The sequence below is a fragment of the Mustela nigripes genome, chromosome X (assembly GCF_022355385.1).
Source record: "Mustela nigripes isolate SB6536 chromosome X, MUSNIG.SB6536, whole genome shotgun sequence".
NCBI lineage: Eukaryota > Metazoa > Chordata > Mammalia > Carnivora > Mustelidae > Mustela > Mustela nigripes.
This window is the reverse complement of record NC_081575.1, coordinates 109,220,253-109,237,214: the sequence shown is the minus strand read 5'-3', so window position 1 is coordinate 109,237,214 and position 16,962 is coordinate 109,220,253. Positions and strand designations below refer to the sequence as shown.

The following is a 16,962-nucleotide window of genomic DNA, read 5'->3' as shown; positions in this document are numbered from 1 at the left end:
GATCATGACCTGAGCTGAAGGCAGAGGCTTAAACCACTGAGCCACCTAGGCGCCCCAGCCTTTTTGATTCTTTCTTTCTTTCTTTCTTTTTTTTTAAAGATTTTATTTGTTTATTTGACAGAGAGAGATCACAGTAGACAGAGAGGCAGGCAGGGAGAGAGGGAAGCAGGCTCCCCGCTGAGCAGAAAGCCCGATGCGGGACTCGATCCCAGGACCCTGAGATCATGACCTGAGCCGAAGGTAGCGGCCCAACCCACTGAGCCACCCAGGCACCCTTGATTCTTAATGAGAAGGACGAAACATGGAGTACATAGGTATTAGCTAAGAGGAAGTTCTTGACAACTCAGCCAACTGATAGAGAGTCTGGTAAGAGAACATCTTTGACTCTGGAAGGATGTGCTGTGCCCATTATCTCAGTCTCCACTGGGTTCTGTTTCAGGGGCCCATACTGATGGAGCTACAGACCTACCGTTACCACGGACACAGCATGAGCGACCCTGGCGTCAGGTATGGTCATGGGAAATCTGTGGGGTCCCGAGTGGGTGGGCCTCTTATGGTGCTACTCAGATGAAAAAGCAAAGCATTTCAGCATTCGCTTTGGAGGCCAGACACCAGGGGGCTTCATGCAGTGAAGCAGTTGGTGTTGAGTAGTTGTTTGATTCTTTCCCTGGAAGCATTCTGAAAGTCTCTAGAATATGTCATCTGCACATGTTAACATGAGCAGCAGTAACCTGCAGAGAGGGTCACTTGGCCAGCTCGGGGTAGAGCACATGACTGTCGGATTTGTGAATTCAAGTCTCCTGTTGGGGATAGACGTTGCTTTAAGAAATTGTAGAGAGGGTGCCTGGGTGGCTCAGTGGGTTAAGCCGCTGCCTTCGGCTCTGGTCGTGATCTCAGGGTCCTGGGATCGAGTCCCACATCGGGCTCTCTGCTCAGCGGGGGGCCTGCTTCCCTTACTCTCTCTCTCTGATCTCTTCCCTTCCTCTCTCCTACTGTGATCTCTCTCTGTCAAATAAATAAATAAAATCTTTAAAAAAAAAAAAAAAGAAATTGTAGAGAGAAATCGTTGCACAAAACAGGTTGATGGCATAGAGTGTATATGTTTCGGGGCATGTAGCTTTTGTAGGCGTTACCCCACCATAGAGCCAGAATTTGAAAACCTGGCTGGTAGGGGTGAGGCCACCTGGCAACAAGGGGCATTCAGTATGTTGAAATAGATCAGTCAGAACAGAGTAGGTTACACTAGAAAGATAGTTGAACTAGGCACTTAGTAACTCTGGAATGTAACGCTGCCGTCCCAGAGTGTGACAAATATAGAAGTGGATTTAGTCCGAGTAAGCCTGCCCTGTCGAGCCTGGGAGTAGACTGGAGTTCGAAGGGAAAGTGTTACAAAGAGCAACTTACGTGGAAAAATAACACTTGGTGTTTTCAGGAAAACAGAGCCCTCCCTTTAAGTGTTACTTGAAATAACAGGTTTCAAAGATGTAGGACAGGGATGTACAGTTGAGCCTTGAACAACACAGGTTTGAACCGCGCGGGTACATCTTAGGGATTTTCAATACAGAATAGTAATGTTTTTATTTTCTTTCACACTTTTGGCTTAAGAATATAGCGTATAATACATGTAACATACACAATTTCTATTAATTGTTAATTAGTAAGAGTTGTTTTTCAGGACTCAAAGTGGTAGATTTTCAACTGTGTCCATGGCAGGGGTTGGCACTCTGTTCAAGGGTCAGTTGTATTCTAGAATCAGGAATTAGAAAACCTGCTGTCGAGGTTTTCGCTGGCCCCACTTCTCTGGGCTCCTAACCCTGTCTCCTACTTGGCATTCTGTCACCTTCCAGTCTGCAGTTCTTGCCACCCACCTTAAATGGCACCTAATGCAGCTCTACCACTTTCTTCATATCCTACATCTCAATGAGAGCAGCAGATAGCTTGAGCTCTGTTGTCAGAATGCCTGAGAAGCCCGAGGAATTGCCAGGGCAGAGTTTTTCTATGAAAGATACTAGGATGTTAGAGGCAGCGTTCTTGTATTTTGAGAACATCATGGCACCATGTCCCCGGGAGAGCTGTGGCAGAGCCGACTGCTCTGACCTTGTTTGCCGCCTTGCAGTTACCGTACCCGAGAAGAGATTCAGGAAGTACGAAGTAAGAGTGACCCTATCATGCTGCTCAAGGATAGAATGGTGAACAGCAATCTGGCCAGCGTTGAAGAATTAAAGGTAGGCTCAAGCAGTGTTCCTGCACCCAGAAAGCTGCCGTTCCTGGGGGAGCTGCCTCGGTCAGTGGGAAAGGATGGATTGTGGTGTGAGTAGGATACGAAGCAGTCCTATTTGCTTAACCTTGAAACCCAGCAGCACAGTTCTGTGTTCCTAAAAATAGACTTCAGGTATCCGTCAGTGTTCCCTGTGGGGCTCCAAAATATTCCCGTGATCATGGCCTTTACAAACACTTCTTCAAAAATAGCAACTGTTAGTACTTCCAGGCCTAGAAGAGTTCTGGTTCCCTACTAGCAACGGGTTCCGAGTAGAACTAGTTGGTGTTCTAAGCTGCTGTTTATTTAAAAACCTCTTGAACCATAATCTGATTTTTAGGAAATTGATGTTGAAGTGAGGAAGGAAATTGAGGATGCTGCCCAGTTTGCCACTGCGGATCCCGAACCGCCTTTGGAAGAGCTGGGTTACCACATTTACAGCAGCGACCCGCCTTTTGAAGTTCGGGGTGCCAATCAGTGGATCAAGTTTAAGTCCATCAGTTAAGGGGAGAGCGCACGTGATGGATGGTTCCACCTTCAGGGGGCTCTTGGGCTCCATCTGTAAGGGACTCTGTTCTCAACTTTGTTAAGGAAGAAAACCCCATAAGAAGAATGTAGGTTAAGATAGTAAGTGCATGTGTTTTGTACAGTGTTGCATTAAAAGCTGTTACTGCACACTTAAGTACTTAGTGTGAATGTTATATAAGGTTATTTTAGATTTCAGATTATTTCCTTGAAATGGTTCTATTTCTTTTAATAATTGAAAAGCATTTGCTAAATAATATATAGCTAAATCTAAAGCCATTCCTACCCTCGAGGGGTGCAGGAGCACTGCCTGGACCTTGCAGCGGCGCCCGCGGCTCAGTGACCGTCCGCTCTCAAACACGGTATTTATTACCTCCAGGCAGGGGGCAGAAGGACAACTCCGTTTTTACTTTTTCAAAGATTTTATTCTTAATTTATCTCTGCACCCAACTTGGGGCTCGAACTCATGACCCAGAGACCAAGAGTCACACACTCCACTGACCGAGCCAGCGGGGTGCCGCAGCAACACCATTTTTAAATAAGACCACTTCCTGATCATTTCAAAGGCCAAATAACTTAGTTTTCTTCATTTATACATTAAATACAAACCTATTTTCTTAATAGTTTTCTATTTACATTCATATCAAACATTAAATACAAGGGATATTCTTATCAATTTTATCTTTTTAAGTACAATGCTAGTTCACAGTAAACTGTGGTCTAAAACAGTGATGCCCATGCCACCCTTTTAGTTTAAACACCTGCTTCACCTTTCCAGTCAGTTCTATAGGGTGTAGTGAGTTTTCCACCACAGCAACATGGACATTTTACAGAATTCTGTAATATTCTGAGATGTCAAAATTAGAGTTCACTCACTGTTCTCCAAATACATAAAGTTCTACTCACCTTTAAAACATGTTGATAAGTAACAGGTATAAAAAAAATTCTTTAAAACTTCAAGTTCTTAAATAATGAGGTTTTCCTGGTGTAAACTCCGTGGAATTCATGCGTATGTTATCAACTTTCTAACAACAAAGACGTCCGCTCTCGGCGCCCTCTGTCCCCTGGCCTAGCCAACTGGTTCAGCCTCATCTTGGGAGGTCGGGGACCCCTGAGCCCTTCTTCGGTACTGGGTGACTGCTGTCCAGAGCCTGCAGAGGAGACCGCCACTGGGAAAAAACCAGGAGTCTGCTTCAGAGTCGCAAGAAAAGAGAAGTTCAGAGCCACAGCACCCAGTAGGAGCCCGTATGTCAAAAGCTACAGTGCACGATCCGAGACTTGTCTAGAGAGCCAAAATGTGTTCCCGACTTAAATAGAGCTCTGTCCCCTTGTGTTTGGGCTCCAGCAGGAGTGGCACGTGGCCTCCGAGGCATGTACGGGAGGGCCGGGTGGCTGGGTGCAGGGCAGGCCGAGGAAAGAGGGGCGGGGGAGAGCTCGGGGGGCAGAGGGCGGCTGCGAGGCCGGAGCTCTGGGGTTTCATGCTCCTCTGACTGGTAGCCAGCTTTCCCTGAAGAAAACTCCAGAGCTAGAGGGGAAGTTGGGTTGCTGGTTTTCTAAGCCCCCGATAAGAAAGGAAATTAATTTCATTGAGTGGGGAAAGTGAGCGCCACTTTGCTTTCTACTGATTTAAAAGCACAATCACAGGAAAAAAGTCATTTTCTATTAGTGTTTTGAAGCCATTCTTACCGCAGCCGAAGGTGTCTTAGATCTTCCTTAGTGATGTTGTTAAGAATATCAGACAGGGTGTAGCCCTCTTCAACAATCTGTAACGTACACCAAATACGGAAGAGCTAAGCTGCTTTGTAATAAGGGCATAGGAATGTTTTCTTTGTCGCACATTTACCTTCTCTATTGTACTCTCATCTGCTCCCTGCAGCTGTAACCAGTCTACGAGCTCTGGATCAGTGCTTTGCCCCTGAGACCCAGGAGGGGATGCTGGGTTCTCTGTAGTATCTGCGGTGACGAGAAATTTGTTTTGTTGTATATTAATGTTTAACAGTGAAACTCTTCAAAAGTAACAAGTTGAATGGAATAAACTATTACACACAGCAGAAGTGTGATTTGAAAGGTTATGAATTAAACCTGTCTGAGCTGCTCTAACCCACAGCGTGCAGTTCCTGGATTCACTGTTCAAAGATTAAAGGGACCACAGGTTACTTACTTGAGGACTGGACAGGCTCTAGGTCTACCATTTTTTTTTTTTTTTTTTTTAAGATTTTATTTATTTGACACAGACAGAGAGGGAACACACAGGGGGAGTGGGGGAGGGAGAAGCAGGCTTTCCACTGAGCAGGGAGCCCAAAGTGGGGCTCGATCCCAGGACCCGGGGATCATGACCTGAGCCAAAGGCAGACACTTCACCACTGAGCCACCCAGGCTCTCCTATGTGTACTACTTTAAATGCTTATTCCAGTTTTTAAAATGCCTTTTATAAGAAGTCCCAGCTTTAGCTACGCTGGAAATCAAATGAGGGCGTGGAATTCAGTACTGAGATGTGTCCGCGCTCGCCCCTCCCACATCCCAAGAGGTGGCTGGCTGTGGCTCTTTTGTACGTGGCATGAAATGAATTAGGTTTACTGAGGTTTGATTTCTGCAGTCCCCCGTTTTAGGTATGCAGTGCTGTGAACTTGGATGAGGAGTCACGTAACCATCCCGATGACACATTTCCACCACCCCCAGAAGTTCTTGCAGCCTTTTACCATCAACCCCCCACCCCGCCGTTGTGATGCTTTCTGTCCCTCGAATTTTGCCTTGAACGGACAATTGCGTCCATATTCCGTATCGAGGGACTCGGTGTGTAGCCCTTTCAGTCGGCATTCACGGAGCATGATGTATGTGTGATTCACGCACGTTTCTGAATGTGCCAGTTTTTCTATTACTGAGGAGTATTCCAGAACATACAGTTACTCTCTAGTAAAGCAGTAACTGTGGCAAGGCTGACTAGAACCTTAGCCACATTTCAGGTGGTCTCACACAAGTCCAAGCAAGTGAAAACTTACTCACCAGTAGGTCTGAACTGTAACTGAAGATGATACAATTCTCGAGTTTTCTGCTCTAGGGTTTGCCGGAGAAGATTCTGGTACTCTCTTTCTTTCTGAACTAGGTGTTCTAAAAGTCTGGTTGAGAAAAAAAGAAAGCCATTACTCAGCCTAGTGCCATTCAGTTCAGCTCAAACATTGGATGAACCTTAGGAGATGGGGACAAAGAAAACCAAATCGCACAGTCTCAACGGTCTGGTTTCAGCCTGTACCTGGGCCCTCCCTTATGTGTCCTCCCCTTGAAAGCAAAGACCAGCACTCAGGGCTCGGGCATATTTTGTCTCAAAATGTATCATGAACCAGATGACCTGAGGGGGATCAGTGAACTCTGCCAGGAGGAGCTGGTGCGGACAGCTCGGCTCCCTGAGTCTCCTCAAGCCGCTGGAAGGAGCGCTCGGGCTCTTTCCCCCTCAGAGGGGGAAGCCAAGGAGCCGGCAGCCCCGCAGAAAGATGACCGCCAGCAGGGGGACCACACCTGTGGACACTGGCGGAACCCGGGGCTGTGCTAAGCGCTTCGCAGGCGCTGGTCTCCCACACCCAGGACCCAGCCGGGGCCCCCAGGCACCAGCGCCCCGGGGCGGGAGGCACCACAGCAGCCGGCGTGTCCGTGAGCTAGGGCCCGGCCGTCGTGGAGGACGCGTGTGTCTGGCCGCTGCCGGCTGTTAGTCCTACTGAGAGGGGGAGGTGGCAGAGGGGCCGGCAGCAGTGCCAGGGAAGAACCACTGAGCCTGCAGGTGACCATTCATACCCGTGCGGGTTGTAGACCTTACCAACCCTACCAGGCAATGTTCTAAGTGCGAAGTCCATCGACTTCTGCATTTGTCATACCTTAAAAGCTTAAAAACTCCAGGTCTCTCAAAAATTAAAGCAAACACTCCAGGTCTCTCTCGAAAGGCTTAGATCTGCCTAAGGTCCTGCTTCAGAGCTCGCCAGCGTGTACACAGCGTTCCTTCCGCGACACGCACACCCGGTGCCGCGTCTCCCTGTTCGTGTTCCGCGGCATGAGCCGTGAGCGGGCCACAAGGCGGCCTCTGGACCGAGCACTGTCTAGTCTGCTCTGCCTGCCGGTTGGGTTTTCATAAGTCCACCCAGGATGCGATCGCCCAGAGCGAATGACAATCCTTTCCTTCATTTAACAAACATTTTAACGTCACCTACTATGTGCCAGGAAGTGAATTAAAGAGACCAGCTCTCTTGGGGGGAGGGGGGACCCTCAGCAAGGCCACAGATTCCCTTACTGGCTTCGGTGACCGTCCCATCCCTGCCCACCTGTTGGTCTCCTGTCTGAGCTCGCCCAGCTGGAGGCTCAGGTGCTGGTGCTGGAGCTGCTGGGGCTGGGGGGCACCCGCTGAAGGGGGGCTGCTCCCTCTGAATGCCACATGTGCCTGCCGGCCAGGCAGGTCTGCCTGGGGATAGTCCTCTTCTGCCTCGTCCGTGTCCTTATCCACCCCTTCGGTCTCCAACGCAGGCTCAAAGTGGGCCCGGAGCTCTGCCAGAGGATGGGGGAAAGAGGAGCACAGTTAGGCAAGGCCGGGGCACAGCGTCACTTATGTCCGGCGCCAGCACACGAGAGCGCTCGGAGGCCGGCCCGGCCGATGTGATGCTCCATCAGGACAGCTGGCGTTACCGATGGGGAGGAGACGACTTTGCTCTGTTCTCTGCGGTGAAAAGACGATCATCCCCAGCTTATAGAGGACCAAACCGAGGCTGATGTTAAATCACGTAAGGACAGTCTTTAAAAGGTACAACCAGGCTTCCTACTGGGCCTGGATTCTTCCTACTAAAGAAAGGCACCTGCTTGGAGTGGGGCGTAATGAAGTCCTGGGGCCTAACAAGCTCCTCGGGGAAGCCGCTGGGACAGGGAGGGAGCCAAGTCAAGAGAGAGCGAGCGGCAGCATCAACAGAAGGCGATTGGAGCCTCCCTCCCCGGGATCAAGTGAGCACAGGAGAGCGGAGCTGGGCCTTCCGCTGCTCGGACATTTCACAAATGAGAGTAAACCACAGGAGGAGTCCGCCAGGAGACAGAGCCACTCACTCCAGCCTCCGAGCATGTGAGAGGGCGGCCCGCCGGCCCCTGGCCCTCAGGCCCGGGCTCCCGCTCTCAGATCACAAGCTCCGTCTCCACGCGGGCTCCTTGGCAATGCCGGGAGGGCACCCAAGTAGGGCTCCGGAAGTTCTTAGCATTTACTGAATTGCAGGGAAGTATACAGCCCAGGCGGGACGGAGAAAACAACTGCTGACCACAGAGGATACTGGTGGTCACTTCCACAGCCGGAGCCTGAACTTGACCCAACAGGCAGCACTTACCTGGGATGAGGATGGTGACCGCGGCCTGCACCGCTCGCCGGATGATATTGTCCATCGCAAACATCCAGTGGGGCCTAATTAGGTGGTTCCTCAAAATCTTATTTACCTGCAAATCACAAAAATCCAGATTTCTGGCCCGTGGTCCTCGTAAGAAAGAGGAGTTCTTACTCCTTCTAGCTAACTTCTACTCTGAAATAAAATGTCAGCCACACTGTTCTGTGTTTCTGCCTGACTTCCTGTCTCTTCCAGACAGAGGCTTGCAGGCAAGCTGCCCCTGAGTCGTGCTGGGTCTGGGGGCCCGGCGGGGATGGCATCTCCCACCCCGGGCCTCTTCACTGTTTAGTCCAGGAGCGTTTCCTGAGCACCTCTGAAAGGTCGGGCTCTTCCCTGGGGCGTGGGACACAAAGCTGGACCAGACACGGGGGCAGGCCAGCCACAACTCACATCTGTTTGTACAGACACATAAGCTTAAACCCCACACCGCCTCAGCTGGCAGATGCCACCCCACCCCCGAGTCCTCGAAGTCCTGCGCTTCTGCTCTCGTTCACCTGTACGTGCGTACTCTGTGTTCAGAAGGAACTCCTGAAACTAAGGGTTTAGGTGTAAGCAGGTTAGACGAAACAGGGGACTATGGCAGAAAATGGTAACTGAACTCAGTGGTCCTCGCTTTGAGCCACTTCAGTGGGCTTCCTGCCTTCTAGCACGTTCTCTAGGGCCAGACAGAACACTTACAGCATCCTGAAATCCAAACAGTACCAGATGAATCTGACTGATGGACGAGCTGTCAAAGTCCAGGTCCGCCTTCAGCTTTGATATCGTGGAGGCCATCACTCTGTGCTCCGGGGAGCGGATGAAGTCCCTCAGGATCCCAATTATTTGCTTGATGTGGCCAACCGAGAGATGCAAGTCTTCCGAACTCTGCTCACCGCCCCGCCCCCCACCAAAGTCACTTTCATTAAGTCAGAGAGGAAGGGGAATTCCAACAAGTATTATGTGGGCACCTAGGTACGAAGGGGTCTGTTTCTGGAATTCCCTATTGTTTTTCACGTGGCTCCTCTCCTCCCGGGGAGACACACACACACACACACACACACACACACAGACACTAAACCCCTCTGGGAATGGGTCCGTCCTCCTGCCGAACCCTGTGCAACTGCCCCACCCCTCCTTGTTAGAAAGCCTACTTCATAGAAGGGCAAATGGCCTCTTCCTAAAAAAGAACTTCCCGCTTCCAAAGTTAGTTAAAATGCAGATATTCTGATCCATAACCTTTCTTCACAAAGCAACCGCTCTCCCAGCTTCTGAGGACAACTCCGTCCCGCAGCTGGGATTTCAAAACGGGGGATTCACAGGAGTGAAGGGCAAAAGCAGGGAACGCCTGAGCTTCGTGCTGCATTTGGCTTGTTTTCCACCAGGGGGCAGCACCGCTCCATCTGTGCCTGGGATCTCTGCAGTGTTTTGCAAATTCAGGCTTCAGAGGAGTCTTTTTTTTTTTTTTTTTTCTCCTTCCTATTTTCTTTTGTCTTGTTGGAAGAGGGAAGGTCGTTGGGAAATACTTATGGTCATTACTGGGACTGCGCAAACGTTCCGGGGTAGCAGGAGCCTCCGTCCCATGGGGACCTGTTCCAGGACCTGGCCCCTGGGCAAAGGGGGCGGGGTTAGCTTCTCCCCTGACCTGGCCCTACCTGCGCCACGCACTCCTGCAGGTAGGAAGCCACTTGGTTCTGCTCCTCCCAGAGGATTTTGTACAGGATGGCACGGCGCTCGCTGTCCTTTCGCAGCAGGAAGAGGCCCGGGTCCCTGTCCTCTGGGGAGGAGGCTGAGCTCTCATCAGGAACACTGCGGACAAACACACGCGACAATTGTGTGCATCCCAGGACAAAGTCTCGAGGGTTGGATGCCACGGGGGAAGGCCCCCCCCCCCCCCCCCCCCCCGTCTCTACCAAGGTGAAACTGTAGTCCGATGGAAGAGAGAGGCGGTGTTTTTTTCTAACCCTAGGAGCACCAGTTTTAGGAAAGGGAGGGGAAAGGCGGGGTGGGGAGGAGGGGGGGAAGGGGGAGAGAATAAGGGGACAATTAAGGGGATGATGGGAGGAGGGGCAAAGAGGATAGGAGATAAGAAGTGTGGAGGAAGGTGGGGGGGGAGGGAGGAGGGAGAGTTATGTAAGTGGCTGCAGTGAATGTTCAGCCACTGCCCACCTTACCTGCACCTTTGGCCTATTGATGACGCAGAAAGCAAGCCAAAGCCCCTGGTGGCTGTCTGGTTTTGACCTGGGAGGTATTTGGCCTCCGGTGAATGCAAGCACCCCCTCAGAGGCCCAGAGTGGAGAGAAGGGGTGGGCCGTACCTGAGCAGGTGGCTGAGCCGGTGCTTAGATGCCCGGGCCTTCTCGAAGAAGATATCTAGCTGGGCGTCAGAGTCCGGGGAGACAGAGCCATGCTCGCTGCTGCTGCTGCCCATGGGCTCCCCCGGCATGGGCAGGGCTAGGGCGGTGCCCCGGGGACTCTCTGTATGGGAAGCGAGACAGGGAGGCGGGGGTGGGGGTCTCAGACAGCCCCTTAGGCCAGGTGACCCATGCAGGGGCCGGCTAAGTCTGTGCTGCTCTAATGGGCCAGTCCAGTCCATCACCCAGGGGTCCCTGAAATGGAGGCTCCACTTCAGTGGGTCTGAAATAGGCGCAAGGCTGCATTTCCAGGCCGCCCACAGGAAACGCTGACACAGCGAGCCACACTGGGAGTAAGACGCTGAGCCTCTGTGTCCTGGCTTCTGACTCCATCCATACCAAGCAGAAACCAAACAGCTTCCTTGGCAAAGGCCATTTTTATGTCATTCTTGGGTAGGACTCACTGCCCTAGAAGGGGTCCCTTGGCTTCTGTGGCCTGGGGGACAGCTGCTACAGGCAAACTCCCCCGATGTGCTCCTTAATCAAGGTCGGGGGCAGCACGGGGTCGAGGGGAGGCCAGGCCCTGCACGCAGGGAAGACCCCAAACCCCAGCCAGGGCAACCTCTGCGCCTTCCTCCTCGGCACAATCCCAAAGGAAGAACTTTACCAAGGGGGCGTACCGCTGTCACTTGAGGGGCTTCCTGCACCTGTCGGGAAACCAAGGGCCATTCGCTGGCTGGGGTGGGACAACTCCCCCAGCAGGGACTCCTGTCCCTGCCACTCTTCCCGGCAACGGGCACCAGGCGGGAGGCTCGGTGCGCTCAGTGACGGAGGAGCCCGGGCATCGCCGAGCCCCGGGACGCAGCCCCGCCCCCGGCTGTCCGGGTACACCTCACCTGCCGGCTTGAAAGCAATTCGGTTCTTCTTGCCCTTGTTCACCTGCCTTAAGAAACCCGCCTGGAGCAGCTCGGCCGCGGTGGCACGTTTGTGGGGGTCAGGCTCAAAACAGGATAAAATGAAGGCTCTGGCGTCTGGGGAAAGGGCTTCTGGAATCTCAGGGTGGATCTTAAACATCCCCACCTGCATTTAAGGGAGAGGTGAGCGATGTGGCTGTGAGGCCTCAGCACACCCAGCTGCACAAGCCTTCAATACCAAGTTCCTCCCCCAGCCCCGCCATGCTCGAGGGGCCGGCCGAGACCACTGTTACCGACGTGCCCGCCTGGCTGCCCGGGACTTGGCCTTGGCCGTGCCCAGCAGGTCTCAGGGAAAGTGGCATCAGAGGAGTTTCAGAGCCTAGGCCGTAAGAGGTCTTGGGGCTTCTGACCTTGTCCTCTTGGAGCCCTGAGACCAGCACGGAGGGAGGCTCCAGAGTCTGGGCTTGGAGGCGGGGGAGCGGGGAGTGACTGAGCACGGGCCACAAGGTTTCGGCTCAACAAGAGGATCGTAGCAGAGAGAACACTGTTCTGGACTCCGGCCCTGGACCCGGCTGACCCGCGGGGCGCGCTTTCAGGCTTATTAAGGGGGCAGAGCTCACGTTAACTGTTCTGGCCACAATCAAATACAAGCTTTTAGGTCCAGTGTTACATTTTGAGAACACAAAACACTGGATGGAATATACCCGCCAGATGGGAGATGCAGGACACAGGACAGGGGACGCCCCTCCCCTGAGGGGCAGGAAGGGAACGGCCCGAGGGGGCCAGAGACAGAAATTCTCAGGAGCCCCGAGAAGAAAGGAGCGGCTTGCCTCCAGAGGTGCTCTGCTGGCACTCCGGGGGCCACAAACCCAGTGCCCTCAGACTACAGACATTGGTTTTCTCCCGGCTTCACTCGAGCTGCTGCCAGGGCCCCCCTCCCCCTGAAACCTGCAGTGGCTCAGTCGTCGCCTCTTCCAGCTCCTGGCGGTGGTGGCTCAAAGACACCTCACCTCACCCCGACCTCCCTGGACCGCCGGGTGTCCTCACTGCGCCCCGGTCGGGCCCTGCCGGTTCCCTCAGCACCGGCCACTCTCCATCACGCCTCCGCGGGTTTGATCCTCCCCAACCGCAGCTGGCCCCATCCCGGCCCAATGCGAAGGACGGGCAAGGTCATCGCTGTCCCCCAGCTCTGGAGTTCAGGGTCCTGTTGAGACTGTGGGTGCCCTGCCTGCCAGCTCTGGGAGGGCTTTCAGAACGACGAGGTACACACCATCTGTTATCCAAAGTCCCACCTCTTCAAAACCCAGCGAGAAACCCGCCCTCCAAACACATGTGGCCTTTGAGCCTTGCCCAGTTTAAGGGCAAACACGCATTCAAAATAAGAGGCCGCATCCTCCCTGGTGAAAATAAGGGGAGACCCCCCCTTAGAACACTTACTTTAAAAAACGTGTAATTTCAAGTTCTTGGTCTCTGTGAGAGGCATGTGAATCTTCCTAAAAGCTGAATAAACCTCTTGCCAAGTATGTCTTTTTCAAGGACCTGGGGCCAACTCCTGGAAATGCCAACATCCAGGAACACATCCCCATCTCCAGCTTCGGCGCGAAGGGAAGAGCCTAACTAAAGTAAAGACTTGCTCCAAAACTCCCTCCTTTTTCTTTTTTTCCAAAGATTTTACCTATTTGCCCGAGAGGAGGAGGGGTTGAGGGAGATGGGGAGAGAGCAGGGAGCCCGACGACGCGGGGCTCAAACCCAGGAGCCTGGGATCATGACCTGAGCCGAAGACAGATGCTTAACTGACTGAGCCACCCAGGTGCCCCCAAACTACCTCTCCTGTCTTAAAGATTAGAGAACTTTATTTTTCCTTTGGGTAAAGCCAATTAGCTAGTGCAAACGGTTATCCCAATTGCCAGGTTTCCCCCCTCCTCCCCGGACACACTAGTGTGACCCGTGGCGCTCTCCAGTCTGCGCATGGGAGGACTAGTCCTCATTCCCTTTGCAAACACGGGTGTAAAGGGCAGCACTGCTGGGCTGAAGAGGACACATGCTTCTGTCTTAGCTGTCACATCCTGATATAGTGCTTACTCAGTGACAGCACTGCTTTTCTCTCCCACCTTCGTGGAGAGGGTTCTTCGTGGCAGATTTTCTTTTGGCTTGTTATTTCCCCAACACCAGCATCCTCAATCAGCAAACATGTCTTACTTTGAACATTGCTGCCTGCGGTTCGCCGAGCTCATGGAACGGAGGCCTGCTGGTGGCCATCTCGATGATGGTGCAGCCCAGGGACCAGATATCTGCTGGGGCACCGTACCCGCGAGGCCCCTGATCGATAATCTCAGGTGCCATGTACTGCAGAGTGCCTATTGGGAAAAAAACGAAGATCGTGGGCACCCCGCTGTTCACAAATCCAAGTGGATGAACTTTAACCCTCCCACTAACCATGGATGAAGCATGCTCTCAGGCGTCAATGATGCGGTCGCGCCCGGTCTCTGATCAGAGACATGCCACGTGCCTTCCTTGGCTACTAGTCATGTCAACAGAAGATTGCTCGGTTCCTCGAAGGATAAATGGGCCCCGAACCAACAAGCACACAGTAGGGTGCGCCAGGAGAGGGGAAACACAGAAGGTGAGAAACACAGTGCCCGACCTCGAGGAGCCGCCCAGGGGAGGAGAGAGACAAGAGGGCGATGGTGGGCAAGTCCAGCAGGCGCTGGAGCAGCGGGGGCCGAGAACGCTCTGCCTGCTTCCGGTCTGGACAAGCTCTATCTGGATCAGCTCGGTTCTCTGAGAGGTAAAAGCCAAGGCAGGATCAGACAGGAGAGATTTACTGGGGAGACGTCTACGACGGACAAAGAGCGAAGGACCTCTTTGTCCATCATATATGGACAAAGGACAAAGAGCGGCAACCTCAGTGCCGATGTGGCACGTGGGAAAGGAGGGGGGACGAACAAGTGGGGAGGTCGTCTCAGAAGAGCAGCTCTGACCGTTCAGCTGGGCCGCTGGGGAGCTCCTGACCAAAAGCTGCCGCTGGAGGACTCCCATGTGCTCTCATGCCTCCGCCACGGGCCATCACTGGGCAGGAGCGAGCGAGTAAAGCATGGCCACGCCGTGAACGTGGAGGCAAATCCACAGGAAGCGGCAGATGGTGCTGCCCATGAACTTGCCTCTTGCCGTGAAGGTCAAAGAAGTAGACAAAGGGATGAGAGGACTCTCAGGCCAAGGGAAGAGCCCGGGCAGAGGCACAAGGGTGTGAAGTCCAGAGCGAGTTCTGGGAACCACAAGTGTAGTCTCACACAGGGCAGGGAGCTAAGAACTGAAAATGCAGCAGGTGGCGACCTGGGGCCAGCCCGAATGGCAAGCAGTGTATGATGAAGGCTCTGGCTGGGGACTTTCTCCTGTGGGTCACAAGCCACCAGAGGGGGCCACAGGGAAGGTGGGGCTCAGACGCAGCCCTCGAAGGGGAAAGGAATGCAGAGATGGGGGCAAGGAGGTCAAGCAGGGCTCGGGGAGTGAACTCGTGGGCTTTTCTTGCAACCAAGGCTGAGGAAAGCCGCAGCAACAGACACTAGATGTGGTTTATCACAAACAGCGAACCTATAGAGGACGGTGGCCACGGCGTGACAGAGAACATGGATACCCAGAGAAGTGCCTATCCCAAGATCACGCAACCAAAGCAGGTTTCCAGAATCTTAATCAATGAAAACAAAGGACTTGTTGGTTTAAAAAAAAAAAATTGGGGACTTTACCTACTACATCTTCCTCTTGAAGATCCATTGTCTTTTAGCATTTTTCCTTCCAGTGACCATTTGAAAAGCTCTGCCCCACAGAATGTTTTTTTTTTTTTTTTAAAGATTGATTTATTGATTTATTTTAGGGAAAAAGTGAGTGCACAAGTGCGCGGAGGGAGAGCGACAGGCACACTCCACACTGGTGTGGAGCCTGACCTGGGGCTCGATTTCATGACCCTGAGACTGAGATCATAATCAAAACCTCAGCTAACACCGACCATTGGTCGCTTCGCGGACTGAGCCACCCAGGTGCCTCCCACAGAAAGTTCTGCAATAATGACAATGTTCTGTGCAGCTGAGTGTGGTAGTCACCAGCCACAGGTAACTGTTGGACCCTTCAAATATAGCTGGTGAGACTGAAGAGAAGAATTTTAATTTCATTTTTAAAAAAGTCAGACTCACTTATTTGTGGAGCATAACAAATAACACGGAGGACATGGGGAGATGGAGAGGAGAAGGGAGTTGAGGGAAATTGGAAGGGGAGGTGAACCATGAGAGACTATGGACTCTGGGGAACTAACTGAGGGTTTTGGAGGGAAGAGGGGTGGGAGGTTGGGGGAACCAGGTGGTGGGTATTGGAGAGGGCATGGATTGCATGGAGCACTGGGTGTGGTGCATAAACAATGAATACTGTTACGCTGAAAAGAAAGAAAAAATTTAAAAAGTTAGACTCACTTAAGGTTCAATATAAATTGGGTTGGGTCCATGGGCTCAACAGATCAGTAGGACACAAGTGATGGCTTTGGTCTTTGAAGCCGAAAGCCTGGTAGGGAAGAGTTTGGCTGGCTGCAGGGTTGGGCAAGACAGGCTCACAGCGCTTGCTGCACTGTTAGGAAATGCCAGAGCCCCGGGGACGGAACTTCCAGTGACACAATCTCCCCTCCCAGGCTTGTACTGCTGTGAATAGTGAAGGGAGAGGCCTTGGCAGAGGACGTGCCCTCAGACCAGTTCACAAGCCATTCAAGGAGGAAAGACTCACGGTGCTGTTTATTAAGCTATGATCTCTCAGCTCTGCTCTAGGAGGCTGCACTGGGGACTCTGCAAACATTTCTGCTTTGCCACAGCTTCCTGTTAGACTCTGCCACCCGGGGGCGCTAGAGAGCCCGAGAACACCATGGAGGCTGCTCAGGCGTACCTACAAGGAAGGAGGAAGGAGAAGTTATCGGCTCCCCAACATCAGCTGCTGTTCCTCTGTGGGAGCTTCCCTTTGGAGCCTCAGTTGGCTCCAGTTGCAGGGCTTGGGTCCAGTTTCTAGCTTTTCTGCCCTCTCATACTTTCAGAACTAGCTTCATCTTGCCACGCCCACCATTACCTGTTTCAACCCAGTAATCCCCTCCTGAAAGGTTCCGATTCTACCCTTCCTCGTGCTCCCCTTAAGCCCTGGCAGATAACCCAGGCCCAGTTAACAGTTCTTTCTACTAAATTCTCTCTGTAAAAATAACTGGGGTGATTTTGATTTTCTGGCCTGGATGCCAACTAACATGATCACTCAAAGTTGATTTTGTAAAATTTATTTTATTTTTTTAAAGATTTTATTTATTTGACAGAGATCACAAGCAGGCAGAGAGGCAGGCAGAGAGAGAGGAAGCAGGCTCCCTGCTGAGCAGAGAGCTTGATTTGGGACTCGATCCCAGGACCCTGGAATCATGACCTGAGCCGAAGGCAGAGGCTTTAACCCACTGAGCCACCCAGATGCCCCTAAAATTTATTTTTAAGTCATCTCTACACCCAACATGGGGCTCAAACTCATGAC

General features: G+C 52.4%; 2 protein-coding genes across 4 annotated transcripts in view; one reads left to right on the top strand and one right to left on the bottom strand.

Moving 5' to 3' along the window:
• PDHA1 (pyruvate dehydrogenase E1 subunit alpha 1) overlaps nucleotides 1-2,939 on the top strand; it is a 12,682-nt gene extending 9,743 nt beyond the window's left edge. The window contains exons 9-11 of the mRNA XM_059385746.1: nucleotides 440-507; nucleotides 2,117-2,225; nucleotides 2,598-2,939. Of these exons, the coding sequence (XP_059241729.1) occupies nucleotides 440-507; nucleotides 2,117-2,225; nucleotides 2,598-2,762 (342 nt within the window). The 3' untranslated portion in view covers nucleotides 2,763-2,939. The remainder of the gene's footprint in view (nucleotides 1-439; nucleotides 508-2,116; nucleotides 2,226-2,597) is intronic.
• A 519-nt stretch (nucleotides 2,940-3,458) lies between these two features.
• Nucleotides 3,459-16,962, bottom strand: part of MAP3K15 (mitogen-activated protein kinase kinase kinase 15) — a 115,753-nt gene continuing 102,249 nt past the window's right edge. Inside the window, exons 19-29 of one of the 3 annotated variants that reach the window (XM_059385745.1) lie at nucleotides 13,624-13,781; nucleotides 11,407-11,590; nucleotides 10,475-10,634; nucleotides 9,813-9,966; nucleotides 8,860-9,045; nucleotides 8,128-8,233; nucleotides 7,090-7,309; nucleotides 5,786-5,898; nucleotides 4,626-4,735; nucleotides 4,469-4,545; nucleotides 3,459-3,951 (exon numbers count right to left, since the gene is read on the bottom strand). In XM_059385745.1, coding sequence (XP_059241728.1) covers nucleotides 3,852-3,951; nucleotides 4,469-4,545; nucleotides 4,626-4,735; nucleotides 5,786-5,898; nucleotides 7,090-7,309; nucleotides 8,128-8,233; nucleotides 8,860-9,045; nucleotides 9,813-9,966; nucleotides 10,475-10,634; nucleotides 11,407-11,590; nucleotides 13,624-13,781 — 1,568 coding nt within the window. In that variant the 3' untranslated portion in view covers nucleotides 3,459-3,851. Of the gene's footprint in view, nucleotides 4,736-5,785; nucleotides 5,899-7,089; nucleotides 7,310-8,127; nucleotides 8,234-8,859; nucleotides 9,046-9,812; nucleotides 9,967-10,474; nucleotides 10,635-11,406; nucleotides 11,591-13,623; nucleotides 13,782-16,962 lie in introns of all 3 variants that reach the window. The other 2 variants (XM_059385743.1, XM_059385744.1) reach the window with 2 other exon arrangements.